The 22,952-nt window shown below is 37.5% G+C and overlaps 1 protein-coding gene and 1 long non-coding RNA gene across 9 annotated transcripts in view; one reads left to right on the top strand and one right to left on the bottom strand.

Moving 5' to 3' along the window:
* LOC144309649 (outer dynein arm-docking complex subunit 2-like) overlaps window positions 1–14,493 on the top strand; it is a 101,494-nt gene extending 87,001 nt beyond the window's left edge. For 6 of the 8 annotated variants that reach the window (XM_077890744.1, XM_077890741.1, XM_077890743.1 and 3 more), the window contains 6 exons: window positions 5,499–5,645; window positions 6,262–6,471; window positions 9,205–9,447; window positions 9,970–10,080; window positions 12,038–12,192; window positions 13,955–14,492. In XM_077890744.1, the coding sequence (XP_077746870.1) occupies window positions 5,499–5,645; window positions 6,262–6,471; window positions 9,205–9,447; window positions 9,970–10,080; window positions 12,038–12,192; window positions 13,955–14,201 (1,113 nt within the window). In that variant the 3' untranslated portion in view covers window positions 14,202–14,492. Of the gene's footprint in view, window positions 1–5,498; window positions 5,646–6,261; window positions 6,472–9,204; window positions 9,448–9,969; window positions 10,081–12,037; window positions 12,193–13,954 lie in introns of all 8 variants that reach the window. The other 2 variants (XM_077890748.1, XM_077890747.1) reach the window with 2 other exon arrangements.
* Window positions 10,791–12,230, bottom strand: LOC144309651 (uncharacterized). Its single transcript, XR_013375585.1, has 2 exons — window positions 11,752–12,230; window positions 10,791–10,959 (listed from the first exon to the last, which is right to left on the bottom strand). It is a non-coding gene; the product is annotated as an uncharacterized LOC144309651 (long non-coding RNA).
* Window positions 14,494–22,952: the final 8,459 nt, after the last annotated feature.

Raw genomic sequence — 22,952 nt, 5'->3', positions numbered from 1 at the left:
GCCTCAAGAGAAGCTGATGTCAAAGGTTAGGGCTGATGTCAAAGAGGTTGCTGCCTGTGTTCTCCTCTAGGATTTTAATGATTTCCTGTCTCACATTTAGGTCTTTAATCCATCTTGAATTTATTTCTGTGGATGGTGTAAGAAAAAGATCTACTTTCAATCTTTAGCATGTCGCTGTCCAGTTTTTCCAACACTTTGTTGGAGAGACTATCTTTTTCCATTAGATATTCTTTCTTGCATTGTCAAAGATTAATTGACCATATAGTTGTGGGCTTGCAAATTTTAATATCATTCAGTTATCCTATTCAGGAACATGGTATGACCATTCATTTATTTTTAAATTTGTATGTATTTTAGTAAAACTTAATAGCTTCTTTTCCACATATTTTCAACATACTGTGAGATTTACTCCTTGATATTTTTGTTATTATTTTGCTAATACTGGCATGGGAACATTTTTCAAATTATGCATTGTGATTTGTTATTCCTAGTGTATGGGGGAGTTACTCATTTTTAATGTGGCCCTTATATCCACTTTATTGAGCTATTTTTATTAATTATCATAATTATTCAGTATAGTCTTCCAAATCTTTTTAGAAAGGCAGTTATATTTGCTACAAATTTTTCCTCATTGCAGTGACTAGGACATTCCAGCAGATTATCTATTTCTGTAAATGTTCCATGTCTGTTTAAAAGGAATGTGTAGGGAATGCTTGCATTGTTCCTTACCCATTCCCAATAAAAATTCTCAGCAAGCTTGTAATACAACAGTTTGAGTCTAATTTCTTTTTTCCTCTGGAACAATATTTTCTCATTTTCTTTCCTGGAGTTCTATTGAGTCTCATCTCTTGAGTCTTAGGTTTATGAGTGCTGAATCATCAGTATAAAGCCAGTTTGCAAATAAACAGAAAGCAAAGCAATATATTTTACTATTTTGACTTACGTGCTCATATGCCATTCACTCTGAGCATTGACTTTTTACCATTTCTCATCCTGGGACATGAAGAGTATCTGTAAGCCAACCTCTGTGCTGGGTGCCAGGCCCTCTGTCATCATTAATAAACAGTCACTGGCAGGCTTCACTTTTCTTGCTCTCTGAGTGGCATATTTGGAGGAAAAAATGCTGAAATCATTGAAAGTCAGTTGGATGGCTGTGTGATGGCTGTATCTCCTCACCAGGTCTCACCCACTGCCCCTTGATTACAGACGGTGGGGAGCAAAAGAAGGGCCTCCACTCCCGATTGTGCCTCTGACTGCCTTCTTATCTCACTGTCACCATGTGGGACTCTACAGGAAGCTCCAAATGATGGCTCTGGGAGCATGTAGCCTATCAGAGTTTCGTCTACTTGTTTTATAGTATCCTTTTCTGAATCAAGTTACTTGAAGTCTTTATGACACAAATAAGTATCCTTGACCTCTTAATCCCAGTTACCTCCTCTCTGGATAGCTGTAGTAACCTGCATGGTCTCCATATGTTCCATCTGCCCCCTCCCTACAGGGGGCCCTTTAGCTGGAATGATCTTTTAAAAATGTACGCAACTCATGTGAGTCCTCCCACTCTCCTCCAAAACAATACCCTTGAATATTTCCTATTAATCTTGAATGAAGATTAAAATCCTCAACCTGGCCTATGGGTGCAGCAGATTCCTTTGCCCACTTAATTTTTTAGCTCATCTTGGATCATTTGCCACCCAGGCTCTGGGTCTCAGCCACACTGGCCTTCGTTAGGTCTTAAACAGGCCATGTTCCAATCCTCCTTAGGGTTTTACACATACTGTTTCCTCTGACTGGTGTGCCTTTCATCATGTCCGACCTCCTTCACCAGGGAAGGCTCCTACTCTGTCCACACTTCAGTCCAGACATAGTTTCCTCAGGGAAACTTTTCCTGATGTCCTGGCCTAGAGTCCCCTGTTGCAAACATCCATAACCCTGTGCCACTTTTCTGTATAACACTTCTTAAAGTTTTCATTTATTTGGATGGGCTTAACAATTAAGATCTTTCTTCTCCACTAAGCTTTATGAGCTCCACGAGGCAAAAACTAGATCTGTTTTTGTCTACCAGGATGTCTCTAGTTCCTGGTATCAGACATGGTGAATAACTGCAAATTTGTTGAATGAAAGAATTAAAAAATGGTTGGATGGTTGGAGGCATCTGGCTCCCTGATTTAGTCTCAGATACATTCTTCATCTCAATTTCATAAGCATTTATTTCTCTTTTATCAGCAGTAAGAGGATTGGAGGTAGATATTACTCTATGTACCAGATAAGGTAATACTTTTTTTTTCAAAGATGTTATTTAAAACACTGAGAAACATTGTTTAGAAGAGTGCCTATTGATCTTGTCTTTCCAAAAGAAATTTTGAGAAAAATGAAGGAAAAAGCAAGATCTCTTCAACTTTCACATATTAGCAACATGATTGTGATAATGATAATGAACAAAGGCCTCCCAGTCTCAGAAAGGAATGTGAACTGCGAAGTATCTGAAGGCTGACAGAGCCTGGAAATGTCTGAGAAGACGCAGGGGCAGGATGACAACTAGCAAAACAACTTGCATTAATTTAAGAAGTGGAAAAGCTTATTGGAAGCATTCTTCAAAACCCTTCAGAAACTAGTAAAATAATATTTTACTATGTTTTCTCCAGCTCTTAAAACTTCACAAATGCAAATACATGATAAAATGTGAAAATAAGTATTGGCAACTAATTACATTCTCAGGGGAGATTTAATTGAAAAATAAGCATATTTGCACTGCTTCTTCTTAGTAAGATGTTTATGGCATCTGGTCAAAGTAGAACAAACATTTGAAAATCCTTTGACATAGCTGGTATTTAAAGAATAGCAATTGGCTAACATTTGTGGCTCTGTATGTTGAATATTTTGGCTCCCATTCGCTGGTATTCATTCTGAAAGATTTATAATCCTTTGGGGAGTGTGGTCAGTGACAAGAGTAGAACTAAATCCTGAAATGTGGAAAAACTAACTTTCCCTAATATAAAACTGTTCTAAAAAAAAAACTCTCAAGTCTATGAATATGTTTCCAGATTTTCAGAAAAAAAGCTGCTGATTTACAGAGTTTTTTTCTATAAGGATCTAACTTCTCAATGATAAAAGAAAATTTTCCATCCTTTGGCTTCAAAAGTGGCTTAGAGATCATTTAGAAAAATATAGTGTCTTACCTTTTGGGCATCTACCACAAGTACACAATTCCTTAAAATTGTTATGTCATTGGTTATGGTGCATATGATGAAATCAAGCACACAAGATAGAAATAATCTAGAAGAGAAAAATTAAGAGACCTCGAAATGAAATAGGAAAGAATGACTGTGCGGAATGTGTAAGTAGGAAAGTGCTACCAAAGAAAATACAATGCAAGTATAGCAGTCAAGAAAGTCCTCTATCACACACCACTGAGAACGCCAGGACAGCATGCTCTGCCTCGGAGTTTGGTGTGTGTGTGTGGACTCTGTTGGCTTGACTGAGGCATGACATGCTGTTTGATACCTTCTTGCTTTCAAGTCATGCTTGAGTCTGAAGGCACTGCCTAAAGAACTCTATCTGAAGCTCCTGGTTTGCATTTTTAAACTTTTCATGTGGGAGCCCACCCAGCTCTCCTCCTCCAGGTACACCAGGGGAATTTTTGGGCTCCTTTTAACCCAATTAAATTCAACAAAAGAATTGTTAAATAATTGTTTCTCTCGCTTTCTCTTTTTTTTTTTATATATTATGATTAGCATTTAGATTCTTCTTTATGATTTATGAAATATCTGCCTTCTGTTTTTAAAAAGAAAGGCATCAAAAGTGCTAATGTGTGTTTGAAGAGGTCCTGTACCCCAAAACAAGGGAGATTATAAAATTGAATGTAATAAGGATTTACTATTTTATGTTTCAAAATGAACTGTAGGACGATTGGTGGTGGTAAAAATTTCTCTTGATATAAACAAAGACATTAAAAGCTATGGGAAGAAAACTCCTTATTTTCAATGTAAATAGTAAAGTGAAGGCTTTTGCCATTCTCAACTTCATCTTGAATATAGAGGACAGCCTGGATTACTCAGGAAGAAAATTAATATGAAAAGCAGACTGACAATGGTTTCAGCACAGGATAGTGGTTTGTAATATTTTTAGAGATGTGGAGGGGCTTTTATGGACGCATTAAGAGGAAAGGCTGAAGTCTAAACCTTTCTATCTTTTTGATGCTTGCCCTCTTATAATCCCATTTCAGCTTATTTTAAAAGTAACACATCATGTTGTATTCACAAAAGGATTTGTGTGTGTGTGAGATATGAAGGAGGAGGTTGGGCTGCTTGGATATAATTTCCACTTTTGTGTAAATGTATATATTGTATCTATGAACATGTATCTGTAATATAGCAATATAAAGTCATAATCAGCAAATGAGAATAAACATATTTTGTAGGTGTCTTTCTTCAAAAAGGAAAGAGATTTATTTGAGGCCATTCATACTGTGTTTTGAGGTAGAGACCGAAGGCCATCTTTCATGAGCACCTTTTACAAAAATAGTTTATCCTTAGCTCCATTAGAAACATTGCTCTTGTGTCTTATGAACTATTTCGGTGCTTATACTGGAACTCTTATTTACCATCCCGTCTTAATAGGAGGAGAAGTAATATGTACTATGTTGCATCCATCAGAAGATTTTTTAAAGCATTAATGATGGGTGGACATTGCTTAAGAATTCCTGCAATGAATTCTGATTATAATTTCCTGGTGCATCTGTTTCACTGATCAATCATTACATTCTTTTAAATTCTCCCAGATTGTTTTACCTTAAAGGAGCCATTCCCCACTACCTTTTACAGCTGGTGATTAGCCAAGCAGACATTGATCACATGATTCTCAACACTGGGACAGCATTTTGCATGCGATACTGAAGGCTACCTTTTTGTCCTTTATCCATACACGGAGTCATCTCCAGTTCCTAATGGGCTCGCCACCTCCTTCCCAACCCCATGGCCCCTCTCCCACTTAATCCTGGTCCCAGCATGGTTTGTTGTACTGCTTCCCACATGGTTTCCCTTTCCTCAGGTTTTTCCCTGTTCCAGACTGTTCTACATACATCTGTGAGAATAATTTCCAGACACGGTTTGGATTGCACAGTATGCTGTTCAAGAACTCCAGGGACGGCCTGTTACCTCTGCATAAAACTTACATTCCTCAGTGGATTTCTCAAGGCTTGCCCCTCGACTCTATTTAATGTACTAATACCACCTAATGCTCTAGCTGTTTAAAGCAGACAGACCACCTTTAAATGTTGACTCTTAATTGGAATAATGTTTTATGATACTCTGTAAAGCTTTTTTGTGCTTCAACTCTACATGATTCATTTAACAAATTATAACCCACTCGGAGAACTTAAAAAAATTTAACATGCCATGTATGGGGAGACACATTTCCCAGTTCATGGATTCATAACCATTAAGGAAATTTCTATAGAAGCGTGATCTTATTTAACCTTTCCATGGCCTTGCGTTTCGTAGGAAGGAAAAGAGATAGCTACAGTGATTGCATTGCGTTCAATAAAAGATTTCAACTTGGCGCAAGAGACCTGCCAGTTGGCAATCAGAGATGTTGGAGGCCTTAAAGTTTTGATAAATTTACTGGATACTGATGAATTCAGATATAAGGTGAGTGGCTTACCTCACGTGGGTGATGAGCCTTGTTCATACCTCTTTGTGCTTCTCTTTTTACTGATACGTCTCTGCTACCTCTGCCTAGTTCTTTTCTTTGCCTGCTCATCTCACTGATAGCTTGTTCCTTTTGTTCGCTGCTCTTCTCTTCTTGGCTGTGCTTTATCTTCTGGTTCATTTCCAGAACCTTTTCTATGTGCTTCTTAAATGATGAATGTTTGTCTGCATAATTGAAGGAAAATAAGGAGGCTATGTGTAACACCTGGGAACAGAAGGCATTTCCTTTAAAAACTTCATGAGGGGGATCCCTGGGTGGCGCAGCGGTTTGGCGCCTGCCTTTGGCCCAGGGCGCGATCTTGGACACACGGGATCGAATCCCACGTTGGGCTCCCGGTGCATGGAGCCTGCTCCTCCCCCTGCCTGTGTCTCTGCCTCTCTCTCTCTCTCTCTCTGTGTGTGACTATCATAAATAAATTAAAAAAAAAATAAATAAAAATAAAAATAAAAACTTCATGAGGGAAGGATTTGAGGTAGACTTGGAATTTTTAAAACTCTAGGACTGGTTATGTATTAAGCACTTATTTTCACCTCTAACTCCTATTTTCTCATTTAGATTGGTTCATTAGAAATCCTAAAGGAAATCAGTCATAATCCTCAAATCAGACGTAATATTGTTGACCTTGGGGGCTTACCAATTATGGTTAATATACTTGATTCTCCACATAAGAGACTGAAATGCCTGGCAGCTGAGACAATCGCAAATGTTGCCAAGTTTAGAAGAGCCCGACGGGCAGTGAGACACCATGGAGGCATTACCAAACTGGTGAGTACCTCTGCCATTGTCATCAGCACACCACCTGCCACCAAGATGTCACCTCTCTGCTGTCCTTCCTGGCCACTCCTGGATGTTAAATAACCATAGGTGTGTTCCAGGAACCTTCTTTGGTATAACGTCCTCAAAAACTGTTTTTGTGTATTCACATTAGCAACTGGCCAGAAAACAGGTCTGATCTTATTTTTCAAAGATATATACATCTAAATAAGAGATGTAATTTACACCTACCACATTGGTAGGGAGATGTTTATGTGTGTGTGTAATGTCGGGAAGTGTAGTCCATGCTCTCTGCTCTGGTGAGCTCACCATGAGGACTGCCTCCCAAGGAGACTGTCAGAGCAACAGACATTTATTCATCTCATTGTTACTTATGATAGTGACAACTGAAAACTATGTTTACCATATGAGATCAGTAAAATAATATGAAGTGTATCTCGAGGAAACATGCATCATCAGCTATCAGTATATAATATTATATAAAATTATGACAGGATCAAAACCTGATTGACACATATGACTCCAATTTTCAAAGACTTACCTAACAAGTATATAACAAGTTTTCTATAAAAACATGTGAAATAAATACACAAAATTGTACGCAGGTGTTTCCTCTGAAATAACTACCAATTTTTCTTCATATTTTTCCATATTTGCCAATTTATTGTGTATTATTTTTATAATTTAAAAAATGATTATATCAATAACTGTCACTGAAAGAAATAAGTGAACATTCTGTTCAACACTCATGTCAAGAAAACGTAGGGCATTAAGGAAATGCATTTTCATCCACCTTCCAAAGGATCTTGTGTTCCTCCTATAGCATTTACATACTGGACAGTCTCCACTTCTATAGTTTGAGTTCCTTGAGATAAGAGATGTGTCTTACTTATCTTACTGTCATCTACAGCACTTAGCCCAGTACCCTACACATATGAAAGGTTAATAAATATACATTGAATCAATATGCATTTAATAGGAATGCATACACAGTGAAATGTGTTTAGAAATTTACTGAGAGATTCTGTGTACGGATCTTCCTTGATTTACAATGGAGTTATATGTCCAGATAAACCCATTGTAAGTTGAAAATACCGTAAGTTGAAATGCATTTAAGTTGAAATGCATTTAATACAGCTAACATACTGAATATCACAGATTAGCCTTGCCTACCTTAAACATGCTCAAAATACTTAGCCTCTAGTTGGGCAAAATTATCTAACACAAAGCCTATTTTATAATAAAGCATTGATATCTCTTGTAATTTACTGAATCTGTACAGAAAGTGAAAACACAATGGCTACAGATTGGGAACAAAATGGTTGTAACCATATCAGTTGCTTACCCTTGTGATGTTGTGGCTGACAGAGCTGAGGCTTGCTGCCACTGCCCAGCATCACAAGAATGTAACATACATATTACTAGCTCAGATAAAATTCCAAATAGGATTTCTACTGAATGCATATCACTTTCACACCATAGTAAAGTTGAAAAATAAGTTGAACCATCATAAATTGGGGACCGTCTGATGTCACTTGTAATCTGTAGATCACAATAGAGTGTAATTATTTGCTTCAAAAATAAGATAGATTTATGGCTGCATAGATGGATAAATAGATGGTTAGCTATGAGATAAAACAAATGTGATAATGTTAATTATAGAATCTAGGGAATGTATACATTTTTTGCTGTATAATCACTGTACAACTCTTTCAGCCATTGTGTATGTTTGAAAATTTTTCATAATAAAATGTTGGGGAAAGGTAATTATTAGTATGATTATCAGTGTTCTGCTTAAGTAATGAAGTAATACATTAGGCTGATGTGGCTGTCTACTGGAATTATGAATAATGTATAGAATAAATGAATAATGTAACTTAAAACTATAAATTTTAGTAAATTTCTTTTATGAGAGTCTTATATATCACATTCGGGGACTTAGAATTTGGTACCTGAATTGCAATTACTTAGTCAAGATAATGCTACACATTTTAATATAATCTTACATGATAGCTAAGTTAGGAATGGGAAAGAAGAGTAATAGATCAACCATTAATAGACTTGTAATTACTAGGTTGAGAACACATCTGAGAAAGATCAGGATTGGTAATCCATTTTTGGTTTGCTAACAATATGAGGGTAGATGACATACAGATAAGAGTCCCTCACTAAAATGGGAAGAGAGGGAGATCACTCAGTACAGAGATGGAACAGTGGGCTTGTCATGACATCAGAGCAAGGGAATGGAGGTTAAAAGAAGAGCAGGCAGGAGGCCATTGACCACAGTGGGGTTTGGGCACTTAGATGGAGATAGATCTCGAAAGAGGCACACCTGGTAGAAACCTGGGCAGAAGTTAAGAATTCTGAGCAAGCAGAAAGAATGCATCCATGCAGGGAAGGATTGTAAGAACCCGGGCTGCAGATATAGTATACAAATCTTGTTAATATAAATGTAACAGCCATATTAATATTAATACAATCTTGGTGAGATTAAATTTCTTGTAGGAAGGAAATGTAAAGGCTCCCAGATCTGGAGGAAGATATATTTTGAAGGGTTCTGTTTCTTTGCTTTCACTGACTATTTCTGTGTAGTATGAAAATTAATTCGTAGAAGTATTCTTATTTTTGATAGAAGTTAGCTTGGTAGCAGCCCTGTAACTGTTGTGGGAAATGTTGTTTTATTTTAAAGATTCCCACATACATTGTATTTATCTGTTTTTGTAGGTCGCTTTACTGGACTGTGTACAGAGTTCAGCAGAACCAGCTCAATCAAGTCTGTATAATGCCAGAGATGTGGAAGTAGCTCGCTGTGTGGCACTGGCATTATGGAGCTGTAGTAAGAGTTATGCAAATAAAGAAACCATTCATAAAGCCGGCGGCATTCCTTTGTTGGCTCACTTACTGAAGACTTCTCATGAAAACATGCTAATTCCAGTGGTGGGGACATTGCAAGAATGTGCATCAGAGGTACTCAAGCCAGCTCTGCTTCCCTTGTTTTCATTTGCATTAACTTTTTTTTAGTTGAATAATAATTTTTAAGATTATTGTGACTGCTAAGGATTTTTTTTTGAGAAGTCAGCAGTTCTTTAGAGAAGATGAAACTAATAGAACATTAATTAAATGGTTACCTGTGTGATGTATTTTTTAAAATGTTGACTAAATTCTCTTATACAGTTGTGTTAATCTTGGACTTTAGTGTTTTTTAAGAAAGTTTGTTTGGCATACTTATTAGTAAATGTAAATAGATATTTATATTCATGCATTACACATGTAAATATTTAAATTTAAGGGATCCCTGGATGGCTCAGTGGTTTAGCACCTGCCTTTGGCCCAGGGTGTGATCCTGGAATCCTGGGATCAAGTCCCATGTGAGGCTCCCTGCATGGAGCCTATTTTTCCTTCTGCCAGTGTCTCTGACTCTCTTTCTCTGTGTCTCTCATGAATAAATAAATAAAATCTTTAAAAAAATATTTAAATTTGTATTCTTAGGAAAAGTACCGAGCTGCAATCAAAGCAGAAAGGATAATTGAAAATCTAGTCAAGAACCTAAATAGTGAGAATGAACAACTACAGGAACAGTGTGCCATGGCCATCTACCAGGTATGGTGGACTCCCCAGCAAAGTTGTGGTGTTCTTCATATAGTTAAGGTGGCATTTCTAAATATGAAGTTTCATTCTCTGGGGCTATGACTCAGGAATCTGCATTTTTAGCAAGAATCCCCAGGGATTTTTCTGCACACACAGGTCTGCATCACTGTGCTAATGATAGATGCCTGTGTATGTGAGAGAGAGAAGCCTGCTCCAACATATCTTGATTATGTACATTTCTAGAAGGTACTTATATATCTTTGTCTCCTAAAACAAGTTACTTAGTGTAAAATAGCTAAATATATGCATGGTGCCTTTATATTGCTTTTCAAGTACCCTGTTCAAACATACTGATCTTGGGAAATTTATCTTCTGCCAAGACAGATGGATGATGAATGAGTGTATGCTTGTGTATGTGTGTGTATTCCTGTTGTATCTTTTTATTATTTTAATCTTCATTAGCTTTTTGTGAGTTATGCATTTCATAGTACATCAGAAAAGGGAAGAAAAGGTAGCCTTGACAAATTAGTAGATGGCTGCTTACTGGCCATTCCAGCTTCTACCTATCAGAGAAATCAGAGCTGATTTCCTAGAGGAATACATTTTAAAATGTGCACAGTGACAGTATGCCAAAATGACAGAGTTAGAGAAAGGGGTTCATGTCAGTAGAGAATTGTATTAGTTTGCAAGGGCTGCCATAACAAAATACCATACACTGGGTGTCTTAAATAACAGAAATTTATTTCCTTATAGTTCTGGAGGTTACAAGTTTGAGATCAAGGTGTTGATAGTATTGCTTCCTTCTGGAGACTCTCTCCTTGGCTTGTAGATGGTCATCTTCATGTTCACATGTCTCCACATGTTCCTTCCTCTGTGTCCTAATATTTTCTTCTAAGGATACCAATCATATTGGGTTAGAGCCCACTTCAGTGACCTTTTTTAACCTTAATTACCTCTTTAAAGATTTTATCTTCAAATATGGTTACATTCTGAGGTACAGGGGTTAGGACTTTGACATATATCAGTTTTAAGGAAACACAACTCATAACAAGGATATATATAGCCTTGACTGGCATATATGCCTCATATGAGTAATTATGAAGGATTGGTTAGAAATAGTGATTAAGTTTTTAGAAGTTGCAATGTAAAAAACTGAAAATCATAAATAGAAGATAAAATGGCAGGTGCCTTGTGTGCATTTACTGTGAGGATTTCTTCTAGTGGCCCTCACAGATGATGCATGACATGCATCTGTATCATGTGGCCTCACAACCAACTGTATGCCTAGGATGATAACATATATATGCACCAAATTTAGCATCTTTTTTCTCTCAAACCTGGGAATCATGATAAGCTGGGAACATCTATGCAGTACATATTTACTTCAAAAGATGACACGAACATGGATAAACATAATACTTATCTCAAAGGATAAGTATTACACAAACTTCTGGACAAATATATCTGAATATAATGCCATTTGCTGTTGATATAACTAACTGTTCAGAGCATAGGAACTCTATTAGGGAAATGCTCATCTCTTAGATTTGGGGGCAGAAGCATTGAAGATCAGGCTAAAGCTTTATCACTCAGCTATCTTTTCTATACTTTCCCGAGACTGGGGATTGCATGACTGCAGAAATTCTCTGTCCATGCATGTGGTATTCTAGATTTCTTACCAACCTCTCTTTCTGTCTTCATGGAAGCCCACACTACCTCAGAACAGCTTGGAAGAATTTCCAAGCATGTAGAAAGTTCTAGACATTGCCAAAATCCTGTAAGGGAAGAGAGACACTGTCAGATAACTGCCAATATAAAGGAGAATTATATTTTACTTGGAGGCCCCTTCAGAAAATGATACTCTCTGAAAAGAAGTTTTGTAGCCACCAGAATGTCAGCCTCTTTAGCAATCACTGGAAGCTTGATATGCCGTCATCACTGACAGCCTCTGATTTGACTTTTTGTGTAGTGTGCTGAAGATAAGGAAACCCGTGACCTGGTTAGACTGCATGGAGGACTTAAACCCCTGGCCAGTCTGCTCAATAACACTGACAATAAAGAACGGTTGGCTGCTGTCACTGGGGCAATATGGAAATGTTCCATCAGCAAAGAGAATGCGACCAAGTAAGAGAAGCCTTTCAATATTCTATAATAAAAACATGGCCATTGAGGAATAGCTGTATTCTTTTTTTTTTTTTTTTTTAAAGATTTTTTTTTTAAATTTTTATTTATTTATGATAGTCACACAGAGAGAGAGAGAGAGGCAGAGACAAAGGCAGAGGGAGAAGCAGGCTCCATGCACCGGGAGCCCGACGTGGGATTCGATCCCGGGTCTCCAGGATCGTGCCCTGGGCCAAAGGCAGGCGCTAAACCGCTGCGCCACTCAGGGATCCCAATAGCTGTATTCTTAACTCACTGAAACTACATTGTGTATAGTGAGTCCTTCAACTAACATCTTCTCTTATTAATATGTAAATTTTTAAAAAGATTTTATTTATTAGAGAGAGAGAGAGAGAGAGAGAGCATGAGTAAGGTGAGGGAAAGAGGAAGAGGGAGAAGTAGACTCTCCACTGAGTGGGGAGTCCAACATGGGGTTTGATCCCAGGATGCTAAGATTATGACCTGAGGCAAAGGCTGGCACTTAACCAACTGAGCTATCCAGGTGCCCCAATATATAAATGTTTCTAAATAAAAGTATGGATGCCTAAAATTTATGGCCATTAAACTACATTCCCATAATGTTATTTTAATAAAGAATCGGTCCTAATATAACTCCTATAGTTTTTATACATGTACCTTCTAGACCAATTTGGCAGAATCAAGGTATTTTTAGAAATGAAAGACTTCTACTTCCCATCCCACCACCTGGCAATGGTTTTCTGTGCCTCACTAAAGGACTTGCTGACATAGTCTGTGTGTTGAGTTCTTTTTTGGGGGGGCAGCTGTTTAAATTATAAGTATCTCTGATTTCTTGTAGAGAAAGGGTTGATGTGATGGTGAGGGGTTGAATTTCCCACTGAATCTTTAGAGATGGAAGTGGTTCCATTCTTTTTCCTTTTTTAAAGATAATTGAGTCAGCTGGATGCCAGTTAACCAGTTAAAGAGTAGTCATTTTCAAATTATTTCATTGAATTTTAAAATACTTGTAAACTGATTTATTTTAATCTTCAAATTTATCTCTTCATATACTTTTAGAGTTCTTATGCCCTATGATGGATATTCTGAGGCAACCCTTCTTTGTATCAATGTGATGATTTTTTTTTAAGATTATATATTTACCTGAGAGAGAGAGAGAGAGAAAGTATGCATGTGTGGGGAGAGGGTGAGAGGGAGAGAGAGAATCTCAAGCAGACTCCCCACTGAGCATGGAGCCCAACTTGGGGGCATGATCTCTGAGTGTTGAGATCATGACCTGCACTGAAATCGAGAGTCAGATGCTCAATCAGCTGAGCCACCCAAGTGCCCCTCAGTGTGATGATTTAACAAGAAATTCACATCTTACTTAACAGAAGATAGATTTATTTTTGCTTTGTTCATGTAAAATAGTCTCTGTGACATGGGAAAAACACTTGTAGAATAGTAGAACTGCTGACACTGTCATTTGGAAGAAGTTGTAGTTGTCTTAGAGACTGTATAGTATAGTGATTAAAGGTGCAGATGGCTAGATATGGATGCCAGCATCGCTGTGTACCAAGCTTCAAATGAGCTTTCTGAGAATGGGGATTGTGGTCGTACTTGCATCATAGGGTTTTTGTAAGGACTGAGTGAGCATATGGTTGGCATTTGGCAATTTTGTGCTATTAATATTATCAGCTGATTTTATACCAAAAGTAATATCGTTCCTCTCTTTCCCTCGCCCTATCTCTTTTTCTTGTGATGAACTTAGGTTTCGAGAATACAAAGCCATTGAAACTTTGGTGGGACTTTTAACTGACCAGCCTGAAGAAGTACTTGTGAATGTGGTTGGTGCATTGGGAGAATGTTGTCAGGAATATGAAAACCGTGTCCTTGTCCGGAAATGTGGTGGCCTTCAACCACTCGTAAACCTCCTTGTTGGAATAAACCAAACTCTTCTTGTCAATGTCACAAAAGCAGTTGGTGCTTGTGCAGTAGAACCTGAAAGTATGATGTAAGTAGCTTCACAACTGAAAGATTTTATTTGAGAGTGTTAGGGGAAATGCTCAGGTCATAATAGAATAGTGTCATCACTTAGAATTGGCGTGCATAAATGGTGAAAAAGTAAAATGGATTTACTTATAAATAACCACAAGATTATCAGTCATGAGTTACAGAGCCACATTGTTCCTTTGGATGAGCTGGAGGGCTGAGGCTGGGCATATTGGGAGGACTTAACATTCCCAGTAATTAATATCCCACCTGGAAACCTTCATATAATCAACAAAATTTTTCTCTGCTTCCTAAGGAAGAATTATCCATCTATCTAACTGAGACCCTAGGTAGTTCTAGGTGGCATTCTCACAATATCCTTGTTTCTCAATTCAATTCAGCAAACATATTTTAAGCACCTAACAAGTTAGCTGTGAACTAACAAGGGAAAGAGACAAAGAATTTTAAGCTGTGATCTTGTTCCTTAAGCAAATTTTTGTCTAATTAGGAAGAAAAGACTTAAATGTTGTACAACGTAAGAACAATAGCAAGATTATATAGAGATTATATATACATACATAAATATATATTTAAAAATATAAACATTTGTGTATAAATTAAATGTAAATGTATTTACATGAAATATGATTGTGTGTGTGTGTGTGTGTGTGTGTGTGTGTGTGTGCGTGTGTGTGTGTGCAGAAAGGCAAGAATCCATATGGGCCAAATATTGTGTGAGGGTTATCCGGAGAACCAGAACCAACAGGATGAGAAAGGTGGGAGGAGTAGGGGGGATAGATTTAAGGAATTGGTTCAGGTGATTGCGGAGGCTTGGCAAGACCCAAGGCTGCAGGCTGGAGACTCAGGAAAGAGCGGCATTTTGAGGTCAAAAGCAGTTTGCTGGCAGAATTCCTTCTTGCTCAGAGGAAGTCAGCCTTTTTTTCTACTAAGGCCTTCTGATTGGATGAGGCCCACTAAGTCATGGAGGATTATCTGCTATACTCAAAGTCCACCAATTTAAGTATCAATCTCATCCCAGAAAACACCTTCACAGAAATATGCAAAACAATGTTTGAGCAGGGGCGCCTGGGTGGCGCAGTTAGTTGATCACTTGACTCTTGATCTCAGCTCAGGTCATGATCTCAGGGTTGTGAGATCAAGTCCCACATCAGGCTCTATGTTGAGTATGGGTCCTGCTTGAGATTCTCCCTCTTGCTCTGGTCCCCCTGCTGGCATGTATGCTCCCTCTCTCTCTCTCTCTCTCTCTCTCTCTCTCTCAAAAAAATTTTTTTTGATCAAGTATCTGGGCATCCCTTAACCCAGCTAAGTTGACACATCAACATTAACCATCACATATCCACCCCTTGTCAACTTGGTACCCACTCATGCATCTCCTTAAACCATACTTAATCTCCATAGAAAGATAATAACAAGGCCATATTCCTGCCTACCACTATACAACTATCCAGTGTACCACTGAAAATGCACTTAGCCTTTTTCTTAGAAGAGGAAGCAAAGTTCTTGGATGATGTTTATTCTTTTCCTTGATATTCTATAAATACACTGATGTAAAGTTCATCATACTTAAAAACTATGATAGAAAGTTAATGTCTCATTTACATGATAAGAGGATAAGAGGGAAGAAAAGAAACACACACACACACACACACACACACATAATCCATAACAAAATAAGGAGTATTTGTGACAATCACAGTACTTATTCTGTAACCGGCCATGTGGTCATAGCTTGTATTTACAACTACCTTCTTTCATGACCCATTCCATATTCCCTTTGCTTTCAGCAAGCACTTTAGCTGGTTGTGGTTCTTTACCTGGTGGGGTAACCCAAACCTTCATTCCTGAAGGTCTGGGCCATTAGTATTCCTGCCTAGAGTGGGTTGTTACAGTTTTCCATCTACCTTAATCACAGGGCATGGTAATACTTAAGAGATGCCCTGAGGGATCTCCTGTTTTCCAGATATAGTCTTCTTTACCTCCATTGTGGAGTAGCAGTCCCTTGATAATTGGGATCAGTCACCCCAGCCAACATAGTAACTCCCTCCATTGCTTATTGATATAGAGGCACGGGGAGGCCAGAGTGCCTGGGAGGCAGGTTTAACTTTCAATTCAGTGTAACCACTGTTGTGTCTCCTAGTGGAAGCATTCCTCCCTGTGGGACAAAGACCTCCAAACCAGCAAAGTATAAGGTCACAGGAACAGGAAGCAAAAAATTTGCTAGTGGATCAGTCACTAGGGGTAATAGTGAGTCATTTCCATTCCCTGATTCCTAGACCCATGAATCCTGGCTATGTATGAAAGAACACCAAGTTATTTGGCAATTGGTTAGCTCTGTTGGCCTATCCTATATAATCCCAGAGATCTGACAACCTTCCTTCATTTCATCTTTTTCTGTCCACTTCAGTCCAGGAGAGCAGTGTTTATTAAGATGGTTGATTGGATCCATGAGTCACACCTATAATCTTTTAATCATATGACTCTCCTATGTATCTCCCATATCATTTCATTCTGATTCACTCCTTCATTCAGCTCTTCAGTATGTATGACCAGGCACCCAGGGCTGCTGTGTAAGGATATATCCTGCACAACTCTAGGGAGCACCATTCCCGTGGACGTATACAGAGCATCATACTTTGGGGCCATACATAAAACCCTGTGGAAATGTATTATTTCCTATCTATTTTACCATTTGGTACCAGAAGCTTTTACCCTATGCCAGTCGTCTCTGGTAGTGCCCTCTTCCTTCTCACTTTCCTGGCTTTTGTGATTCATTTGTGTTCATGAAGGTCCTCTTCCTTCATGGGAAGCCTGCAATTCTAAGACAGCCCTGAAACACTGTTAATGTGAGTCTCATCTCACTGCATATCTGGAATAAAAGTACTAAAGCCTCTATAATTCTTTTTGGATTTGGCTTCTGGAACCTTAGGCTCAGGGATTTCAGGCACCAAGGAACACTAGCTGTACTCATGATAACTTCAAGGAAAGAAGGGCTTATAAAACAGTTTTCTATTGTATTTCTCTTTCGGAAAAACACATGGTGTTCAGTAGCACATGATAAACACTTGTCAGTATTGGGTTTATGTATTTCTTTTGATCTTTGGCTCTTGCTTACTTTTTGTCTCTCACATCTGCCAATGACACCAGCTGCCTCTGAACTTGTTTTGAATGTATCCTCCTGCTCTCTGCCTTTAGTTGAGGTTCTGGCATCTGTTACCTGGACAATTGAAGCAGGTCCTATTTGGTCTCATCTCACATCTCTCCCCTTCCACACCTCCCTGCATGGCACTGAAATTTATTCTTCCAAACTGTAGGTCTGATAGGGTTGTTTTCTTGGCCTAAAGAACTATCAATGCCCTCTCAAGCTTTGAAAACCCAACCTAAGTTCCTTACCCTGGTATTCAAAGCATTTGCCTCCTGGCCCCTTTCTACCTCTCAAGCTTCATCTTGAAAGTAGAGTGTATAATGTATATATGTATATAGTAACCATCAATTTTTCCCTATAGTGAAGAGTCTGTTTCTTGGTTTGTCTCTCTCTGTATTTTTTCCTTTATTATTTGTTTTGTTTCTTAAATTCTACATGAGTGAGAATATGATATTTGTCTTTCTCTAATTTCACTTAGCATTATATGCTTTAGCTCCATCCATGTCATTGCAAATGGTAAAAATTGTATTCTTTTTATGGCTAAATAATATTCCATTGTGTGTATCGGGGTGTGTGTGTGTGTGTGTGTACACTTGGGCTTCTTCCAGTAGTTTGGCTATTGTAAATGCAATAAACATAAAGGTTCATGTATCACTTTGAATTAGTGTTTCTGTATTTTAGAAGTAAATACTCAGTAGTGTGATTCCAGGATCATAGGGTTAGCTCTATTTTTAACTTTTTGAGGAATCTCCATACTGCAGAGTTGCACCAGTTTGCATTCGCACCAACACTGCAAGAGGGTTCCTGTCTCCACATCCTTGCCAGCACCTGTTGTTTCACATGTTACTGATTTTAGCCATTCTGACAGGTGTGAGGTGATATCTCATTGTGGTTTTGATTTGTATTTCCTTGATGCCAAGTGATGTTGAGCATGTTTTCATGTGTTTGTTGGCCATCTGTATGTCTTCTTTGAAGAAATGTCTGTTCATGTCTTCTGCCTATTTTTAAATTGGGTTATTATTTTTTTTGGCTGTTGAGTTGTATAAGTTCTTTATATATTTTGAATACTAACCTTTTATTGTGGATCTGTCATTTGCAAATATCTTCTCCCATTAGGGTGGTTGCCTTTTAGTTTTGTTGATTGGTTCCTTTGCTATGCAAAAGCTTTTTATTTTTATTAAGTCCCAATAGTTTATTTTTGCTTTTGTTCTCCTTGCCTCAGGAGACATACTTAGAAAGATTTTGCTATGGCCGGTGTCAGAAATTACTGCCTGCACACTCTTCAAGGATTTTTAAAAATATTTTATTTATTTATTCATGAGAGATACACACACAGAGAGAGAGGGAGAGGCAGAGACACAGGCAGAGGGAGAAGCAGGCTCCATGCCAGAAGCCCGATGTGGGATTCAATCACAGGACTCTGAGATCACACCCTGAGCCAAAGGCAGACTGCTCAACCGCTGAGCCACCCAGACGTCCCTCTTAAAGGATTTTTATGGTTTCAGGTCTCACATTTAGGTCTTTCATCCATTTTGAGCTTACTTTTATGTATAGTATAAGAAAGTGGTCCAGTATCATTCTTTTGCATGTAACTGTCCAGTTTTCCCAACACCATTTGTTGAAAAGACTGTCTTTTCCCATTGCATATTCTTTCCTCTTTTGTCAAAAACTAATTGACCACATAAGTATGGATTTATTTCTGGGTTTTCTGTTCTGCTCCAAGAATAAATAACAAATATATTGAATTCCATTCATATAGGTTAGAACTCATTATTGCAAAGCCCCTCTTTCTATTCTGTATCTCTGATTTAATGATTTCCACATAAGTCATTACCAGGTTATCTAGTTGACCTGTAAAAATTACTTTTAAATGTCATCATTACATTACTTTTACAACAGGCCTTCAAACTCTTTTTAATATAACTATATTAGGCAAATTGTTATATTGATTTTTCAGTTGAACCCATTCAAGGAAAAGCCAGAGAAAACAGCTACATTTTTTTTTAATTAAGATTTATTTATTTGACAGAGAGAACACAAGCAGAGGGAACAACAGGCAGAGGAAGAGGGAGAAGGAAGCTCCCTGCTGAGAGGGAGCCCAATGCAGGACTCAATCTAAGGCTTAACCGACTGAGCCACTTGGGGACCCCATATAGTTTTCTTATTCTGAATCTTAACATAGGTTTTGAAGCAACAAAATGTAATGAAAGAACAACTCAGTAATAAACAGCAAGCCTCAAGGACTTTCTGACTGAGTTGAGGAGACAGACAAGTAATTTTACTATGTTAGAGTAGATAATGAAATGGCTATAAACAAACATTATTTGTAAATATACAGTACTAGTTTGAATAGCTTTATGCAACATTTGACTTCTGGTTAATATGAAAACTACAAAAAAAGAAGAGAAGTAGGAAAAAGGTATGTCCTCTCAAACAAGGAAATGCCACAGTTCCAAATCTTAAATGTAAAACACACCTGAAAAATGTAGGTAAATTACTGACCTGTGTGTAATATGTTGACAGCTAACACATGCTGCTTCATATCTCGAGATTTCCCCCCAAATAAGTGTCATGGTCATGAAATGTATAGCCAACCTTTTTTTTTCTTCATAACAGAGACTAGGGGAGTAAATAGGCCTTGGAAGAAGTGAGGAATTTCCCATCAGAGACCTAGTTTTGCACGTAAAACACCAGAAGTGGAGCCTAACGAAAAGTCATATGTACATGTTATTTTATATTGTCTACAGCAGTCTTCTAGCCCAAGCAGACTGTTGGAGACCCCTTGGAGTGAAAAGAATACTAGAGACTATGACTGCTGGATTGCAACACAATGAAGCTATAAATTTTTAGAGATTTGGAGTAAGCCAGATTGACTGTTTGAATGCTCAAAACTGAATGAAAGAGATGTGTTCACAAGGCAAAGAGAATAGCAGATTTTTGTAGGATTTTGAGGTAATTCCATCATAAAAAGAAACAGATAGATTCAGACAAAAAATTTCCCTACAATCACAAGGCTATTAAGACAGTATACTCCCTCATAATAAAGGAGCCAAAAGAAATTACATAAAATTTTACAAAAAGACTTTATAAGACAACTTAAGTTGTTATGACAAACTAGTTGTCAGAGCTCAGAAGAGAAATAAAAAAATTATTGAACTTAAAGTCTGAATAGATGCAAAAGAAGTGTGATAGACACAACCAAAAACACCATCAGGCAAGTGGTATATAGGAAATGTAAAATGAAATGAAGAATATATTAATATTACAATAGGGAAATTGGTAAATATGGAACCCAAGGAGACCCAACTTAAACATAATGGATATTCCTTAAGAAGAGGCTAGAACCAGTGGAATATGATCTTAATTAAAGATAACAATAGAAAAAAATTTTATGTGATTCTGTAGACCAAAAGACCCAACAAGACCTTAGTAATATTGATACAGAATAGCCTACAGTAATGCATCCTGATAAATCTACTTGTATCTCAAAAGTAAAGGAAAAAACAAATATATCTAGGCAAAAGAACAAACCATGAGGACAAAATGCCTTCATATTCCTCCACAACTTCTTTTAAGGTCAAAAAACATTAATTAAAGGATCAAATCCCACAGATTAACATTGTGAGGTAGAAAAAAAATATTACCCAAGAATTTCACATCCAGCCCAGTTGTTCTTCAAGTGTGAAGGTAGTAGCACATTCTCAATCATGCAAGGATTCGGTAAACATAGTACTAGATCTTCTTGAAAAAAATTGCCAATTACAGAAAGTCAATCAAGAAATTAAAGTATTTTAAAACAGCAAACTAGGGATCCCTGGGTGGCTCAGCGGTTTAGTGCCTGCCTTTGGCCCAGGGCACGATCCTGGAGTCCTGGGATTGAGTCCCATGTCAGGCTTCCGGCATGGAGCCTGCTTCTGCCTTCTCCTGTGTCTGCCTCTCTGTCTCTTTCTATGTCTATCATGAATAAATAAATACAACAGCAAAATATGGCTAAAATGTATCAGTAGAGACCATTGAGTTTCTTTAAATATTAAACTAAGGAAATAATGGAGGAGTTATCATTGGAGGAATCATACTATTTTATAGATACTAATGATAATAATTTAACAATACAACTATCTGATAAAAATAAAACAAATACAAGATAAGTGAGTTATCCTCTTTCACATAAATGAATCAGTAGATACTGTATACAACCTTCTCTTATCTGTTTATCATCTATGCATTCATTTTCTCTGTCTATCCATCCTGTTTAGCTTTAGGCATAAAGAAATGTCCAGAATCATTTACATTAATTATCAATGATCATTATTTCTGAAAGACAGGATTTGGGATCACTTCTTATTTTCTTCTTTATATGTTTCTATATAGTCTATATGATAAATACGTATCATTACAAAATTAAAGTTCTTGTTTAATACCTTTCACAATCCCCTTTTATTCTGGGGCGCCTGGGTGGCTCAGTCAGTTAAGCATCTGATTCTTGGTTTCAGTTCCGGTGATGATCGCAGGGTCCTGAGATGGAGCCCTGCATCAGCTTCCCGCAGTCAGCATGCAGTCTGCTTGAGATTCTCTCTCTCCCTCTGCCTCTCCCCCCCTCAAATAAATAAATAAATAAATCTTTTAAAAAAGCGTAGATTCTGGAACCATTGCTTGGATGCCAGTCTTATCACTTACCAACTATGTTTCCTTTGGCAAATTATTAAACTACTTGATGTCTTGGTTACAACATATATAAAATGGGAATGGTAAGGATACCTATCTCATTGGATTGTTGTGATGACTGTGTTAATTAATATGTGTAAAGTACTTATGTAATAAGTACTGGGTAAATGTTCATGTAGCAGTGGGTTCGATTAATAACAATTTAAAATGATAATACGTAAATAGAAAATTAAAGTCAGACTGTCTAGTATCTGTACTCATCTACAGATGAATTCCTTGTTTCTATGTTACTTTTGCATCAAATTAATCATGCTATTTAATTTGCTTTAAGTTGAGAACAAGTGGCCCCTAAATGGGGAATAACTCACTTTAAACTCTCACCTGCAATTAGAAGCTTGGAGGCTGTGGCATTGATATGTAAATAGGCAATTACAATTCAGGCCTTTGCATCATGCTAATACATTTACTTTTTGTTTGAAAGTTGACTGAAAGTTACAAGGTTTTAAGTATAACATGAGACAGAGGATCATGTTAAGGGATCATTGTAGGCCAGAGGTGAAGGTGGCTTAAACTAAGCCAGTGGAATATAATATAATAAAAAATAAAGAAATTGACAGATTAAAGAGATATAAAGGGGAAGAATGAATAAAACCCGGTGAATGATTAAACATGAGTTCTAAAGAAGAAGGAGTAGTGATGGATAATATTTAGGATTCTTTTTTTTAATTGAATAAATTTGATGTGTCACATTATGTGAGTGTAAGATGTACAGTATGTTGCTTTGATATCATATGCATATTTAGGTTTCTGACTTTGGCAACTAGATAGATAATGGTACCACCACTTACTGACATGGGGGATATAGGTACAGTACTAGTGAAGGAAGAAGGAACTTGACTAGGGGAGGAATGAAATCAACTTGTTCATCATTATAGTACCTAACACAGTC

This window comes from Canis aureus, unplaced genomic scaffold (genome assembly GCF_053574225.1).
Source record: "Canis aureus isolate CA01 unplaced genomic scaffold, VMU_Caureus_v.1.0 ptg000132l_RagTag, whole genome shotgun sequence".
NCBI lineage: Eukaryota > Metazoa > Chordata > Mammalia > Carnivora > Canidae > Canis > Canis aureus.
This window is presented reverse-complemented; position numbering and strand designations above follow the sequence as displayed.